The 17,912-nt window shown below is 37.7% G+C and overlaps 1 protein-coding gene across 3 annotated transcripts in view; it reads right to left on the bottom strand.

Annotated features, from left to right (window-relative positions):
* GLRA3 (glycine receptor alpha 3) overlaps window positions 1-16,117 on the bottom strand; it is a gene marked incomplete at both ends in the record, with an annotated part of 73,911 nt that extends 57,794 nt beyond the window's left edge. For all 3 annotated transcript variants that reach the window (XM_083861961.1, XM_083861962.1, XM_083861963.1), the window contains one exon: window positions 16,047-16,117. In XM_083861961.1, coding sequence (XP_083718087.1) covers window positions 16,047-16,117 — 71 coding nt within the window. The remainder of the gene's footprint in view (window positions 1-16,046) is intronic.
* Between the last annotated feature and the right edge of the window lie 1,795 nt (window positions 16,118-17,912).

Below are 17,912 nucleotides of genomic sequence, written 5' to 3'. Positions count from 1 at the left end.
GACAAAGACAAGATGCAGCTTCTCTAGATCACCTACCACATCCTCAATTTCAGAAAAAATGCTACTTGTAAGAATGGTGTTCAGCAATGTCATCTATAATCTAAAGAAAATGCAAAACAATTGATGGTTTAAAACTAAGACATGCAAAAAGAATTGACAGAGACATAAATTCTGATGATGTGAAGAAAACAATCTCTTTCCTAAAGTCAGCTCATTTAAGTAGAAGACTAGAGGAAGTATATTAAGGGATGCATGAACCAGGAACATGGGCAGAGTTGGAAGGGCAGTGAAGGAGGACTCAGAATTCCTCAAACAACTCAGCAGTGTTGTGGTGAAGTTCTCACTGCACTCCTGTGTTATCCAGTGGAGTGGAAAGATTGAAAGAGTGAGCAGAAGCATGAAGGTCACTTATTATTTTATACGATATTAATGAGACCAGTTCTGGGATGTTGCATCAAATTCCATGTCCGAGTTTTAAAAGGACGTTAAAGTATTTGGAAAGGCACTGAACAAAGCCACTAAACCATGACCTGAGAGTTAGGGAAATTTGCTGCAAGTAAGAGACTTTAGGAACTTAATCTGCTAGTTTATTGAAAAAGAAGAGTGAAAAAAAAAAGAGTATAAATATCTCAAGGCAGCAGAAAATCCTGGACATTTATTTAATGTCCATATCTGAGAGAGGCAAAACAAAAAACCAATGAGAGATAGACAAATTCAAATGGGAATTTGGACACACAATTTAATAATAACTTAAAAGAAGATCAAGCTGTACAAACCAAGACAATACAGCTTTCTGGAAGAAACAATTTAACAAAATACAAGGTATTGTTCTTTATATATGGCTAGCTGGTAAAAGGGAGGAGTTGTGATATATAGAAAAGCTGACTAAATTCAGATTAAATGTTACAAATCTCATGCAGAAATGTTCAGACTGTCAAAAGGCACTTGACTGATTTGAGGAGCTTAAGGGAGGGAAGCAGTGGGCACAGCTCCAGGTGTGAAACCAGCTCTTCTCAGGGTCCTTCCACAGGGGGTGGGTTGCAGGCTGGCAGTTGCTGTAATGAGGTTTGCAATCACAGCTGTAATGTTGGCTCATCTTACTCGATTCATTTCACAGCTGGGTATTTGACTTACTAAGGAGTTGTGTGAGCAGCAGCTCCTTGCACAGTAGGGACTTAAGCTCCAGAATGGAAAATGCACTTGAGCTGCCCATAAACTAGAAGCAGCTTAAAAAATCAGAGATTGACCAAAACTAGGAAAAAGAGAAGTAAATATAAGACTGTCATGAAAGCAAATGGATGTGAAATAGCCAGGAATAAATTTAGATCAAAGCTAAAAGACGTTCAACCACTGAAACACTTCAGGAACAGTTTAACCCTTTGCCCTCAGATAGACAGCCCTGTGTGTTTCAAGACTGAGCTTGGCCTTAGGATGCTGTGACATGTATGACTGTGATTGCAGGTTCTTTTTTAATCCTCTGCTGGAAATATGTTTACATTATTATTAATTATTTTATTTTTTAAAATAATTGCTGCTGCTACAGAAGTCTGAAAAAAATATAGTTAGCACAGCCATACAGCCAGAGCACCAAAATCTACAGCATTTAAATGGACAATCTCATCTGTCAGCTGGCAATTTAATTCCCAAGATAAAGCACAGGTCATGAATCTGTGCTCTCCTGAAATGTCCACTTAAAGTGGGCATGTCTGTGAGAGAACATCTTTCTCTTCCCTTCCTCCAGAAGAAAATTATTGAAAAAACTCTTCAAAGGGAATTTACAATGTCCACAAATGTTTCCTTCTCTAAAACATTTAAGGCTGCAAAAATCAGATTGTTTTCCTATGTCTTTTTTTTCTTTTATGAAGAACTACTGCTTTCTACCTGTAAATTGTCTCTATCTATCCCAACCTCCTGCACATTATTACCAAAGCACAAACAGAGGAAAGAAACTTTACATACAAAATTGCTTTATATAAGCTTTATTTCAAAAAGTGTGTTTTCAAAGGTAATTTCAGGCCCATTACGTTTGAGACTTTTGATTGTACTGCAGAAAGTGCTGGTTTTTACTAATTTCCCTCATTTAAACATTCATCTTCAAGGTGTGCTATTAAAAATTCCTTTCAATGTGTGGTTTCAGCCTTAAAAAATAAACATTTCTTTGAAAATACTGAAGAAAAAAGTGGACTACCATCAGCATCATCTTACACCATTTGCTGAGTCTTCTCCTTTTGTGGCTGCTACAGGGAGGTGACAGAGATAAAGAAAGAATATGGTCTGCTGTAATTATACCTTCAACTGGAAACTTCCTAGAGAGATGTTTCCAAGTCCAATTTAGGACAATCCACTCATTTATCCAAATCAGCCTGAGAGCAGTCTCCAGAGTCTCACAGACTTACTTGTGAACACAACTGATACAAATTGCCTTTGAATTACATGGTAAATTCATTTTCTCCCCTCCATAGGTAATCTACTGACACGTTTTTCTTGAAAATCTTACATTAACATCAAGTTACTGACACATTTGTCTTGGGGATTCTTTCCATCTGATCATAAATTACTAATTTTGTCTCAAACACAACCTATTTAAGTAATTCAGGGAGGTAGGTGGTTTGTATTTCATCTTATAATGCATACTACAGTGCTGCTACACACATTGTGATGGTCCAGTAGGTCTTTCATTTCATTATTTCACTTATTCTCTCAGACAGCAAGTGTGGCCAAATCCCTGGAGCAACTGGATGTTGTGTTTGTGGTCCATTCTCTCCAGCTGATGTTTGAATGTTTTTAATGCACTTCATACTAAAATACTTCCCAGAAAAGCTCAAAGAAATTAACTGTACCCTTAGAAAGGAAAGCAAAACTGCAGCCAATATGCTTTTAATTCCTTCTCCCACACATTACTACACAAAAGCATTTCAGTACATTAGTCTAGTGGTACTTATTCACTGGTTCACCAGCAATGGTTAGGTGAATGAATCTCATGACTAGTCTCCCTGATTCCATAGCTGTAAGCAATGGTGATAGAAAACATCAGCTTTTAAAACAAAAAATATTCAGTGTAACCATGTAATTAAAGAGATCTGCTAGGAAGGACATGATTCTCTAATTGGTGGTGTTGGATCATCTGATGGTGTCTTGCATTTTGAAAATTTTAGCAATAAGATCTTGTGATATGAAGAAAGCATTCAAAGCCTCTTCTGAGCAATACAGACCTTCATTTGGTAGAATCAATGGGGAAAGCAAGCTTTTAATTTGAGGAGGTCAGAAGCATAGGATGGCTTGTTTTGTAATGGTAATGGCTCTAACTACCTGATCTACTAATTAAGTAGGTAAAGGATAACAAGATCAGAGTTTACAGTAAGCAGAATATACACACCTGAGTCAAGACGTACATAAACCTGACAAAAAACCCCTTTTTGAGAGTAGAATGTTCCAGTGTGTGACAGCTTAAAATAAAAATCAAGAAATATAACAAGAATGATTGCTGAAGGCTTCAAGCCTGTCCAAATTAGTGTTTTCCTTGTTTTTACAAAAAAACTCCTGCTCTTTTTAGAAAGACAAAAACTGTCTCCAATTTTACACCAAAAAATATAATACAATAATGTAAAGCATAAACAATACTAATTTGTTTGATTTTTGGGGATAAGGCTAAGGTTTTTCCAAATTTTTGCAGGGTTTATCACTGAGATGTGTTTGTTCAGTTAAGTGGTGTGACACAGATATTCTTTTGAGGTGTGATGTGTTTAAACTGGCTAACTGAGATAGCTGTGTCAGAAGAGAAATACAAATCTGTGTTTTACTGCAATAAAGAATTTAAAATTTGTTCACCTTGAAGATTAGCAAATATTATGGAGTGGGAGTTCAGAAGACAGGTTAAATATTTTTTTTAAGTAATTTTTTTAAAAATTTCAATAAAATTTAAAACCAATCTCTTGACTGAAAATTAAAATACTTCATAAAAATACAAGAAAACCAGATTTTTCTGACTGGAGGCCATTAATTGGAAATATTTATTTATGAAATCCATGGCCATTCTGGAGCCCCAGGAGCTACATCAGGGGGTCACAGCTGGATGCAGTACTGAAAGTGAGATATAAAATCATCTGTCACTGCTTTTCTGTTCTAGCTCACACAGAGACACTTTCTTCTGAAAACAAATAAACAACAAAATTAATTTCCCTCTCTGAATTATCCTTGGAAGACAAGCTCTTTACATGATCTGTATTATGAACTCAGAGTAAGTGAACCACCAGTTTAGATGCCTGAATTAGACAACATTACCTTCTACTGTTCAAGGTTAATTCAAGGAGATAATTTCCTTCCAACTCCTTTGTATTCCCTTATAAAAATAACTCAATTTGAATAATGATTTATTGATGAATAAATTAATTTCATTCTGAGGGACAAAAAAAAAGTTTCAAGTGGTGAAAGAATAGAGGAAGAGGGTGGCATGTAATAAAGCCAAAGATAGTAAAGGACTGAGAAAGAATTAAGTTTGCAATGTGTTAACGAAGACTGAGATTGCAAGTGCTTTTCATTTTATTTCTGCTAAAACTGACAATAATGTGTTTCTTCCTAATTAAAGATGCAATCTCTTACTTGTTGGAGGTCATAAAATTGACAGTTCTTAGTGCAAAGAAAATGCAGATTTTCGTATCCTGCAATGTTTTAGATAATAATAATTTTATCAGAACAAACACAGAATTCTTAACTCATGTTTGCTAGTGTCATATCAAGAGGAGCAGATGCATTTTGTCAAGACTTTAAAAAGTTATTTTCCAATAAAAACTCTCAAGAAAATGTTAGATATTTTGTGTAAAATTTAGATGTTCTACTAATTTTTCCACAGTTTTATATTTTTTTAATTGCACTCATATCCTCTTATTTTGACTAAGTGCAAATAGTTAGAATAATTTTCAATATGATGCTGCAGAGATAAGTAGAGTTGCATCAGGACACCTTTTCAGCCAAAGTAACAATACAAAGGTGCAACAAAAAAAATCTCTTTCCATTTTAAGTTCACTATCTATCTTTTATTATTTTAGGGATTATAAATAAAAGCTACATTAAATGTATAGGGGATTGCGTTTCAATGCAATTATTAGAATTTTTTTTCAGATTTGAATAATTTTTCTGTTTCAGCTGCAGAATTAACATTAAATTTTAGTGCTCCTGTAGCTTAGCCAATGGTTACAAGCACTTTTTAATGTTCCTAATACCTTTATGGTGTCATTTTTTTGCATTTATTAATACAGTTGAGAATTCCTCCAGCTCTACAGTCGTCCTCTAGTCATGTTTGTCATGGAAGTAAAATCACTTGTTAAAGTAAACACATGTTTAACACATGTTAACATAAAGTGCATAAATTATGGACGATAGTTTCGAAAAGCTTTGGATTGCTGTGGAATGTTTTAGCTCTCACAGAGAGAAAAAAAATAGAGAATAATGAGATTTGAAATCTGATTAAGTCACTCTGTCATGATCACCATTCTAGTATATTAGATAAGGTTAAAGACTAGATAAGGTTAAATTTATATATATATATATATATATATATATATATTGTTTGCGACTTGGTACATATATATAACCACAATGCTTTTCACCTTCCTTAGGGAAAAGATCTCTTAAGGTAAAAGAAGAAAACTGATTTGTCAGCATTCTTCATAATCCTATGGGCAAGGCTTTCTATCTTCATTGAGATATGGATTAAACAAACTACAGGTTGTCTCTGTAATTTTGCTTTGTTGTATAAGAGAAGTTTATTGCTGCCAGTTTCAGCAATGAAACATGAGAGTTAATATATCTTATAAATTAGAACTCTGGTCTGAATATTTTTTGTTGTTTTCCCAGAAGCACCTGTTTAATAGTCTTTTAATGTATTGTGTAGGCTATTTTTATAAATTATCTAAGATCAGATCTTAGTTTCTTGCCATTTTTAAATTTATTTAGCCTACTTTTGGGGGAGGGAAAATCTAACTCAAAGAGGAGCAGAGAATATTTCAAATATTCAAATTCTGACAAACCTCGCACTCTTCCAAGGATATAATGAATGGCTTTAGGTTTTGACAACTTTAACTTTTAAAATAGTTAGATCTTCTTCAAATTTAATTAACTTCGTTTTGGTTTGATTTGGGTTTTTTTGATAGATTGTACTTGGCTAAAAGGAAAGGAATGTGTTTTAAAATGTTACAGAATGTGTAAACCACTTATTTACAGTAGTCTGAACTTGCATTATTCTCTCACTATAAAGTGTAATTTGTGCATTCACTAAACAATGCAGAAAAGTTATTGGTACGATGGATTGATTGCAAAATGACCAAGTGCAATAATTTCTTGAATACTCCATGTTGTTACACCAGATATTCTTCATAAAAGCTGTGAGGGTTGAATAATTACATTTTTTGTCATGGTTAGTAGGTGATTCCCCTGACCAACTGACCTTGCACAGGCACTGACTGGTGTCTTTCACCCCCACAATGAATGGTAATGCAGCTGATGACAACACAAGACTGAAAGGCAAATTAATGCAAATGAGACTTTTGATTATGAACCGTTGTTTCTCAAAGCAATTCTTCCTAGATCTAGGAAGAACCAGTGAATTCTGCAAACAGAATTATACAGGATATAGCTGCTTTGTTGATTCTGATTCTAGAATACATCTCAAAATATCCTTTAAATTGTAGAGATGCATATCACTGTGTTTCTTAGTTCTAATGGATTTTTTAACATTGTGGGGGTGCCCCAACAGCTTTGCATTTATTAGGTTGCTGTCCTCTCAACAATATGAACAGAAAGAGTGTCCACTGAAATGTAAATCTGTTGAAAGAGATGTCTTTCTTGTAATCATAATTAATGGTCAATTAGAATGTCATATGTATTCTGGTCCCTCTTTATCTTGTTTTGTTTTAAAAACCTTCTTTTATAAGTTTTAAAACCTAACCAAAACTGAAAATGGGTTCTTTGATGTGTTTCTTCTTAATTTTTACTATGCATAAAAATCTCAGAAAATCTTAAAATAAAATGATTGATGGTTATCAAAACTAGGTAAAAAATTGATTTTGAATGAAAACTCCAGATTTGTGAAGACTGAACCACAATTCAATGAAACACTATTTGTTTGCCTTAGGGAAGCTTTGCTTGTATCAGTCCTGTATCTTGAATTGAGCATGTGAGATGGCTGTTCAGAAGATTTGACTTTTTTCTCTAAAATAATTTTTTCAAAAGTTCTTTTAGGGAAAAGATGAATACAGCCTGAAAAGTCACTATATAAAGTATTTTTTTTTCCAAACATGCTTCTCATTAAATTGTTTATTTTGATTAGCCAGCTAATTATAGCGTTATTACTAATAATTTAGAGTTTTCAAGTAAGATAAAATATTTCTAGTTGAAAAAATACTGTTTTCATGAAATGAAGTTTTAAGGAAACAGATTTTTTCAACGTAGTTTTATGAAATGCTGGCAGGCTTTGGTGGAATTTTGTTCAGTGTCCTTTCTATTTTGTCAGTAACAATCAGTTTTCCAGTATCAATGGAAACTGAAGTTGGAGTCTCAGGTTCTAATTTTCAAAGACTGTGAACATCCTTCCCAATGAATTAGCAGAGATTTTTCCTGCTTTCTGCAACTTAAACTTCTTTTTATGCATTGAAAAGTGAGAAAATCTTATCAGAGCTTTGGAAATTTTTGTGAGACAGGAATGGTGATGTTCATCCAGCCATGTTAATTTACATGAGATATGTGGATTAAGCAATTTTTTTCCTTTTTATTAATTCTATCCGGAATCAACACTGTAGTAAATCACTGTAAGACTTTCTTTAACAAGAAGAGAGTTGAGCTTCAGGGTGATGATAAGAGTGACAGAATTCATGCCCCATAATGACAGAACCCAGTACTCCTAATGCATGCACTGAAGCATATTCCTTACGGAATAAGTCAGAGAAAATAATGTGAAGGTTAAAAAACCAGTGCTGCTAGCCTTTTATGCTTCCTCCAAAATTATCCTGATCCACTAAACACCAGAAAGTGGTGTTTAAACTTCCCCTCAGATACGTATTCAGTCTTTGCTTTTCCAGTCTTCATTTTGGCAGCATCCCCTGAAATCATCATCCCAGTATTACGAGCTTTGTGTAAAGAACTCCAAATAAGCCGAGGGAAGGAAGGGTCATGACCTGAGCTGATCCCCCAGTGCCCTCACAAATCCCCCACCAGATGAGTGAGGGGTCCAGGTGGAGCAGCCTCTCCCCTTCCAGGGATCATCATAAAACCATTGAGGACACTGCCCACTTCCCAGTGTTAAAGGCTTATTATGTGCAAGACCCATTTTCTCCTGAAGGAGTTATCCCTGTTGAAAAGGAACAAAAAGAGCATTCCGTTGACTATTATTTAGGGACTCTAAGTGCCTTTGTGCTCACATTTTAATTACAGACAAAAATTTGAGCACTCTTGGATCCAAAGATGTGTAGAGAAGCAACAGAAATAGGTAAAGAGAGAGATATTCTGAAAGCTCATTTGCAGAGTTTTAGAATTTGGGGAAAATTTTTTATGATAAAAGGCAAAATTTTAACACATATATGGAGAAACTTCCAAATAGTACTTTTAATTCTAATTCCCCGCTGTACTGTACTTTTTGTAATCATAGATTACGATCTCAAATGAGGGGTTACTTGTGAAATAAAAATTAATTAAAGTGTTGGTAAAAATCATACAAAATTATAAACAGCCTATTTTGTAGAGCGTCATCTGTGAAATTTCATATTCTGGTACTTATGGATCCTCAGAGATGCTGGGATAACATTAGGCTCATATTTTACCTTTCAAAATTCAGAAAGGGCGAATTTATTCAGAATGCATTTTATAAGGAAATGGAGATAAACTCTAGACATAGTGGAGTCCTAATGTAAACTGTACATAGTATATGAAGCCTTGAGCAATGGTGTGATGGGTAGCATAAGCCAATACTTTTTTTTATTAAATGTCTTATATATCTATCTATCTTATATCAAAGAGGGAATGAAACAAAGAGCAAAATATTAAGACAGTAGGTGATGTAGTTATAACTACAGCTTGAATTATATTTTTAAAAAATTAGAGGAAAATTATAGTTTCATAGCTGTTTTGATTTTGCTTGTGATACTTTTCCTGAATTAGTTTTAACTGTAAGAATCTCATGCAGGTTAATAGCAATTGAATCAACCTAAGTAGCAGTTTGAGAAAATTTAGTATTTATGTGTTCTACTCTATTGTTTCACTAAAAGAGCCTTGGGATAATCTGCTGCCTTATTTTTCCTCTAACCATTGATATGCATTAGTCAGTAGCTCAACTACATGTGCAACTCCACTATTTCAACAGCCCCATCAGTGACCATGATCATGTCAGACTAGAGCATTCTTGAAATTTTCTACCTTTTCTGTAGTCTCAAACTATTTTTCTTGGAAAATGCATCTTTGCTAATGTTTCATGTCACCAGAAAGAAACTTCAGTGATAACAATATCAAAGAGCACTGATCTTCCTTAGGAAGTTCCTTCCTAGAAATAGCCCTGACCCTTCCGGCTGTCCCCACTCATTTTGTACATCAGTGGTAAGCCCAAATAAGTTACAGGGTGGGATGTGGTATAGAAAAGTTGTATAAAAATGTTGGGGTGTGGAGTCACTGTCCCTACAGATGTTTAATGGAAGACTGGACATGGGACTCAGTGCCATGGTCCAGTTGATATGGGGGTGTTCATTCATAGGTTGCACTTGATGATCTCAGAAGTCTTTTCCAACCCAATTGATTCTGCAATTCTGTTCATTATGTGGAAAGTCCAGTTCAGTGTGGATCAGGTTTTATTACCCTGTTTGCTGTTGTATTCAATAATGTGTATTGGAGCAATTCATTAGCCATCTGACTGGAAATGTAATAATGAAATGCATTCTTTTATACTTGTATAAATATATGCATCTATTTTTTTAATTTTTTTTCTCATTCTTTCTTTTTTTTTGTCACTACTTACACTTCCAATGCCAATGCCACTACTTACACTTTCCAGCCAGAAAGGATAATATTGTCTCAGAAGCCATAAAAAATAATGGATTGTACTAGAAAAAAAGGACAGTCTTTAAGATTCTTGCCCTTTCTCTTGACTTTAATGTGAAAATTATTCTGCTTTCTGATGCTCTTTTCATTCTTCTGTTTTGGTCCTGCACTCTTGTTAAACACAGTTTTTTACTGTGTATTTTTTTGCTCTCTGAGATGTTTCCTTTTTGCTGGTAATTATTGTCAAAAAAGTGCCTTTTACTTGACCTATTCATGATGCCGATATATCAGTGAAAGTGATATCTTCTATTTCCTATCTCCCTTCACTGATTCTTTCACTAAACATCATGAAGTTTAGTAGGAAAAGCAGTAAAGAGGACAAGAAGCAACACCACACTAAAGGGCTCTTCACCATTCATTACTTGAGAAAAGCTGATTTGCAGGAATAATTCCCTATAGGTATTATTACATAATACTCAGTTAGGTCATTTGAAGCCTATATTCTGAATCTGTTAAAACAAGAAGCTCTAATCTTGTAAAAATTTTCATTTTTTCTGATTGTCATGATTCCAAGGATGCCAGGACAAAACTAATCTGATGGAGGAGCTATTACATTTATTACCATATGGAAGCACAGCACTTATCTTACAATATTACTTGCTTTCAGCTGTTGTTATCATCAATTGGCTAGGAATGAATTAAGAGGAGTTGAAAAGTATGAAAATGTCACTAGCACTGTAAGAATTGACAGTTTCATGGTTTTAATCAAAATTTCTGAGTTATTTAATTTTCTCAAAGGCTAAAAATAGTATAAACACAAAAAATATACACAATATATAAATATGTAATCCTTTCCTGAAATTATAAAGATGGTAATAACTTAGAAAAATAACCAAGTTTGTAAAGAAATAAAGCATAGATAGCTAAAGCTCTAATCAAATTTGTACTCATGAAGAAATTCCTATTTGGTACAAAGGGATTTCAGTGTCTTCAGTGGTATATTTGAAATACAAGAGAAATTGAAATTGGTAGAGCTGAAATACAAGAGAATTTGAATTATATTTTCTTGGTCACCAAACCCCCTTTTGTCACTTTTGTCGGAGTTTTGGAAAGTACAATGCCTCTCTAAAGGTACTGATGCTCTCCTCCTGGACTTTTAGAAGGACCCTTCCCCACAGGAGTTTGACTGGCTGGGCTCAGTGTGAGCTCTGGTAACTCAGCTTTGAAACAGAACTGTATTTGTTTTGTAGAGCCCTCAGTGGGGGTTCACCTCTCTTCTCTGAGGACTTATTTTTGTTTCTCTTAACTGTGTTTGTTTTTCCCTGTTGGTGGTTTTGTTGGTTTTTTTTTTGTTTGTTTGTTTGTTTTTGGGTTTTTTTTGGTTTTTTTGTTTTTTTTTTTTTTTCATGCTCAGAAGTGCTTGGGAGATCCTGGTGGTCTCTGCACAATCGAGTGTGCAAACATACTTTCACCAGTCTTGCACCTTCATAATTCTGATTGTGAGCCTGATCTGCAGACCTGAGCCTTTGGCTTTGACCCTGGACTTACCTCTTCATTGCCACATTTGCCCATCAATTTGAACTTTTGAACTGTTCTTCTCCTGCACAAGTGATGTGGGACTGCAAACTTTGATGGCAGAATCCTCTTCCTTCCAGCGCTGCTGTGAGTCTGAACTCCCACCTCGCCTACCCTTCCTTTGCTACTCCCTGAGATGTGCTGAGTGCTTTTCATTGGACCTGGAGTCTGTCAACTGATTTATTCCACAGAAACTATCTTTCAGGTTAAGTCTGGGCTGCTGAGGAAAGGTGGTGTGCCCCAGTGCTGTCATCTTGAATTAGTGGATATTCTTTCACACATTTTTATTCACATCTTGATTTGAACAGACACATTTATTTCTTGAGGAGCATTGTAGGTCTAATTATTAACATATTAATAAGCTACTGAAGCTTCATCAGAACACCTGAAAATCTTTATTTTCAAAGATGTTTGTGATGCTATGTCAGATTTAATAGTTTTTAGCTGTTGTATTTTTTTTCTTTCACTATTGGAAGGAACTAATACTGGCTTAAAGGAGAATGAATTCTGCTTCTTATTGCTATTCACCTAAAATCAGTTTGTAGGAACAATTTCAAAATCAGTTAACCATAAACTCAGATATGCCCCAAAGTTAGGTTTCATGGAGGTTTTTCCTACAAAAATCTGTTTTTTAAGAGCAATTATCTGTGTCTGTGATATTGTTTCCTTCAATGTAAGTGCAATGGAGTAGTGAAAAGAACAAGGAAAGAGGAAATAATCTAATTCTACCATGATCCTTGGTCTATGCTAATATGGATCAATGAAGAAATACTACACAGGGAGAATCTATTTTGCATTTCCTTAGTACAACCTACCTTTGATCCTGTTCTTTCCCCATACACAGATCTACATATAAAATAAATACACTGCACCCTTCAAGGAAAAAGCAAATCCCTGTCAAGACCCTGAGAGCCTAGTTCCAATAGATCAGTGCTGGTCTCCATGAAAGTTCCTGAGCTGTTATAAAACTGGTTTGACTCACAAATCTGATCTTCATATTTACTCTACACATATGATCTTGCTTTCATCATGACTTCTTTGAATTCAGGCAAATCCAGAGGATTTTTTGTTAACACTATTATTTTATTGAAAACTCAGAAGAATACTCAATCTTAGATATTATTATAACTTCAAACTATATCTCAGAATTTTTTCCTTTCTTTGGCAGTAAATTCCAATTATTTTAAGGCCACATTACATTATTTTCCCTAGATTTTGCCTCTTTTTTCCACCTTCTTAGTATCACACTCAGGCTCAGACTGGCAGTAATATTAATAAGTAATTTTTTTTTTTTTTTTTGGATCTAATAATAGATTTTCTCTCTATCCTCAAATATATTGCATAAACCAGAGTGTTAGGTGCTTTAGCCATTGTTTTTCATGTTTAAAATCTATTAATGCTTTATCAATATGTGTGTTAATCTATGACATAATAGTACAAACATGCACAGTGTTATGAAAGACTACGGATAATCACAGAATCATTAAGGTTGAAAAAGACCTCAAGATCACGAAGTACAACCCTTAACTGAACACCACCTTCTCAACTTGACCACAGCCCTAAGTGCCATGTCCAGTCATTTCTTGAACACCTCCAGGGATTGTGAGTCCACCACCACCCATTCCATCACTTGACCACCCTTTCCATGAAGAAATTCTTCCTGGCAGCCAATGTGAATCTTGCCTGGCACAGCTTGAGACTATTTCCCCTTGTCCTGTCACTGGTTGCCTTGGAGAACAGACTGATCCCCAGCTGGCCACAGCCTCCTTTCAGGGAGTTGTGGTGGAGAGCAGAAAGGTCTCCTCTGAGCCTCCTTTTCTCCAGATTAAACAACCCCAGCTCCCTCAGCTGCTCCTCACAAGACTTGCCCTCTAGACCCTTTCCCAGCTTCATTGCTCTCATTTTTTTTTCTACAACATCTTTCAGAGATCAAATTAATAACTAGATCCTATAATGACCAATATACATCTTGTTTCAGTCATTGCAATTTGAAGAATCTCTTGATGTGGAATGAAAAATGAATTATTAAAAAAAAATCAGGTGAAGTTTCTTCTTGTGAAGCATGCATCTCGAGACTTTGCTCATTAAGGTAGTAAGTCTAAATTTACACTGAAAAAGATAATTTTTTCTATCTTCACAGGCATATAATTTAAACATTAATTTTAAGTAGCCTCAGGGCTGTTGGACAAGTAATGAAGGCTTTTCTTGTTAGTTTCATTCAGTTTTCTTATACAACCTTCAGTTTCTTAAATGAAGAGTGGAAAAGTTTCAAAGTTGCATGATGTAAGAGAAGATAACATAATTTCTTCCAAAATGTGTCAGCAAGTAAGCCCCTTAAGGTTTGACTATGCCTAAAAATCCATAGCACATCCATCATCAAGTGTTATATGGGTGGTAAGGCTGGAGTCTATGTCTAACAGAGAGTGGAGGCAGAATTCTACTGTTCCCTTTGCTTCAGTGGAAATCATTTCACAAGGCTTTAGTTGGAAAAGAAATAGAATTAATAGCTCCAGGAGAGTTAAGAATTTTACAGGTTTTAAATTTTTTTTTTCACTTCCCTCCCCCCCCCCCCCCCCCCCCCCCATTTTTAGAGCATGGAGCAGACTTCTATGTGTTTTGAACAGACTCAGGTTTCTCATGTATTATTTCTAGACCTAAAGTCATCAGCAGCCTCTGTCTTGAGACTGGTATGGAAGATAAACATGGATTCTGAGCAGCTTTCTGGACTCTTTCTCCGACCATATAGTCCTTGTGCACAGTAACCATGTTCATTATCATAAAGTGACTATTTATGACCAAAATGCTATTACAATACCAGTTATCTGGACGTTGAAGAGAACAGTTTGAATTTATGCTAAATAAGATATCTGAATACATTTGGAAACAATTCAATATTAGTCCAGATTTATGTGATGCAAAATACCTCTATGCTTTTGATAACTGACTTCACAGATTTTTACCCCCTTGGAATAAATGCTTTTATATCATTAAAATAAAGAATGAACAATTCAACAGTAGGATGGCACTTGCATGGAATATTATGCAGAAGAAAAACAAGTTCCATAAGTACATTTAAATAGAATAATAATAGCATAGCACTGCTGGTATTGCCTACAGTACACAAGTGTTTGATCACCTACACCAACAATTAAATACTCACTACAAAATTTAAAGTGTAATATACATGCATTGATTCTTTCCTCACAGTGTCAATCTCATACCATGTCACCAAGTTTCTTAAAATCTCTTTCTTTTGGCACAATTACAATAAAACCATGCTACAAACTATTTATGTTACATATATTGATACAAAGGATGCCCTTAAATAAACTTCAAAAAGGAAATATTTGCTATTAAACTGTGAAGTGTGTCATCATTGTGGGGCACTACATGCTCTGACTTAACTTCATGGTTATAAATCCCTTACATGTATAATCCCCAAACTCTCCTCTCAAATTTAAGTTTCCTTTTTTGCCTTTGTTAAATAACGGTGTGATTCTTAAAATAGTCTGGCACTGTCATTTTATATGCCATAGTTTGTTTATTGTGAAATAGAGCTAGAATGTTGATAATAAGCAAGGCTAACTACATTAGCAGTGAATATACAATGACACTGAAATCTCTTTCTTTACATGTCTGATTTGTCTTTTAAAGTTGTCCCTCATGGGGGACTCAAGTTCATTTTAGCCTGGTATCCCCACACCTCCAGAGCTGTGTGTTAAAAGAAGGCTTACACTGATATAATAACATCACTTTACCCAGAAATGTGTGCTGGGCAGAGAAAGCCCTGTAAACATCACTCTTCTACTCGGGTCATAATTTATGGATATGTTGCCATCTTTCATAATACAAATCCTAGACCGTTGGTAGTACAGCAAGTGCTTTCCCTCCTAAAGGAACTTCTGCAGACCACATCCTCTCTTCACTCAGCTCGGGCTTTTCTCCTCCTTCACTGACCTAATGCCATCTGTGATTTTCCTTTTGCCGAAAAGAACTGACAGTAATAAAGAAGTCTATGTATTCCCAAATCAGAAGTCTGTACATTCCCAAATCAGAAGTCTATATAATCCCAAATCAGAAGTCTATATATTCCCAAATCAGACCATCTTCTGTAACTTTTACATACAGACACTTCGCACCTTAAGGATTTTCAATATCACTGATATTACAATTCCCGCTAAAGGCAGTGATAAAATTCACAGATCTTATAGGGAGCTCTATCTGCGAGCAAGTGAAGGCGGTACAGAACCTCCTGCATGTAAATGCCCAATGAGACTGGGGCCAGCGATGCTGTGAAGGGTTCACCCTCACTGCCCACAGCCCGGCCGCCGAGTGTGCCCAATGTGGGCAAAGGCGGTGACGGACCGCGGCCGCTCTCCGAGCTCGTCCCGGGCATTCCCGCTGCCCGAACCCGGCCGGGGGACACCTCTAGCGCTCCTAAGAAAGGCACTCACCTGAGCAGCACCGCAGCCTCCCAGAGACAGAAGCCCGAGACGGCGGCGCGGAGGTTCCCGATGCGGGCCATGCCGCCCGGGGAGGCGCGGGGGCCCGGGGGCGGCATTGGAGGGGCCGGGGCGGTGCTCCAGCACCCTGGAGAGCTCCGGCGGGCCCGGGCAGAGCTCCAGCACCCTGGAGAGCTCCGGCGGCGCCCGGCCCGGTCCCGCTCAGCGCCCCGCGCCCCTCCGCGCCCTCCCGCCGGGCCCCGCCGCTCCGGCCCCGCCGCTCCGCATGGCAGCCGGGGAGAGCCTGTTCCCGGCCTTGGCGGCGGCAGCGGGAGCCCCCCCGGCCGCCCGCCCGCCCCCGGCCCCTGCCGGCAGCCGCCGCTGCTCCGCCGGGCGCATCAGGGCACGGGCGGGCGGGACGGGGCGGGACCGGGACCGGGAACGGCCCCCCGAGAGCGCCCAGGGCGCGGGGCGGGACCGGGAACGGCCGCGGCGGGGAGGGGGCGCCCTGGAGGAGTGCCCGGGAGCGGGGGGGTGCCCCGGGAGAGGGGAGATGCTCCAGGAGTGGGGGATGCTCCGGGAGTGGGGGATGCTCCGGGGTCGGGGGGTGCTCCGGGAGCGGGGGATGTCCCAGAGCTGGGGATGCCCCGGGAGCGGGGGATGGTCCGGGAGCGGGGGATGCTCCGGCGCTTCTGTTTGCCTGTAGCCCTGGTGGGAGGCTTTCCGGAGGAAATGAGTGAGGGGCTGAGAAACCCATCGCTGTATTTCAGTCTCTCTGAAAGTAAAGTGCTGATTGACACGTAAAAAGTATATCCTGTTCTTTGTTACTTTTTTCAGGAAGGAAAGATGATCCAGAGCCATAGGCTGGGCTAACAGGGAAACACAGTGAGGCTGAAAGTTCAGGAAGGAGAGTAGAAGGGGTTACGAGAAGGAACGAGGGAAAGAACATTTTAAGAGGGAAACTGAAAAGTTATTAATGAGAAGAGGGGGGACAGAGAATAAGGTTACAAGTACAGGGGGCAGTATTATATTTATTGTGATTATATTTATTGTCAGAGAAACCAAACGTTTCAGGCAAACCAGGGGCTGCTTTCCTTAGCAAGAGTAAGGCTTTATGAGCTGATATTGAGAAATATTGCTGGAGAAATTCTAGTGGGAATCTGTATGGTTTGGGACCAAAGTAAAATGAAGGATTTGTCAGGAAAGGCTACACCTGGAGAGGGCAGAAGGGGAAAATGTGTGAGAGATTGTAAAGTAGGGCTGCTCTGGGAACCTAAAAGACAATGGCCTTTGAACACCCAAATCTTGTCTGGGAGAGACAGTGGAAAGGGAAATCTGGGAGGAGCAGTTCAGGACAGAGCTCTGCATCTGTGAACAGCATTTGACTGAGCCCATCTCCCTCTCCTCGACTCAATATCATCATCAGTCTCTGTATGATCTGAACAGTCTCTTATGATCTGCCTGCTTTTTTATCCTGTAGCCACTAACTTGTGTTAGCTGCCAGCCCCAATAGTTGTGCAGCCCCAATAGTTGTGCAGCCCCAATACTTGTGCAGCCCCAATACTTGTGCAGCCCCAATACTTGTGCAGACCCAATAGTTGTGCAGCTCCAATAGCTGCACAGCCCACACGATTATCTCTTATTAAACTATTTAAAAGCTATAGAAAACTTAAGTGCCAAAGACAGAAACAAATGTGGTAAAAGGCAAAGGTTCAGCTGGATAAGGCACATGAAGCAAAGAAAGGGAAACTGAAATTCGAGGGAAGTATAATAAACTCATTACAGGAAAAGGAAGACAGAGAGTGAAATATAGAACAACTTTTAACACAGAATAGGAAAACCCCGGTTAAAAGGTCATCAAGTAGAGGAGATGCAGGA

This window comes from Zosterops lateralis (assembly GCF_965231275.1).
Source record: "Zosterops lateralis genome assembly, chromosome: 5".
Taxonomy (NCBI): Eukaryota; Metazoa; Chordata; class Aves; order Passeriformes; family Zosteropidae; genus Zosterops; species Zosterops lateralis.
This window is presented reverse-complemented; position numbering and strand designations above follow the sequence as displayed.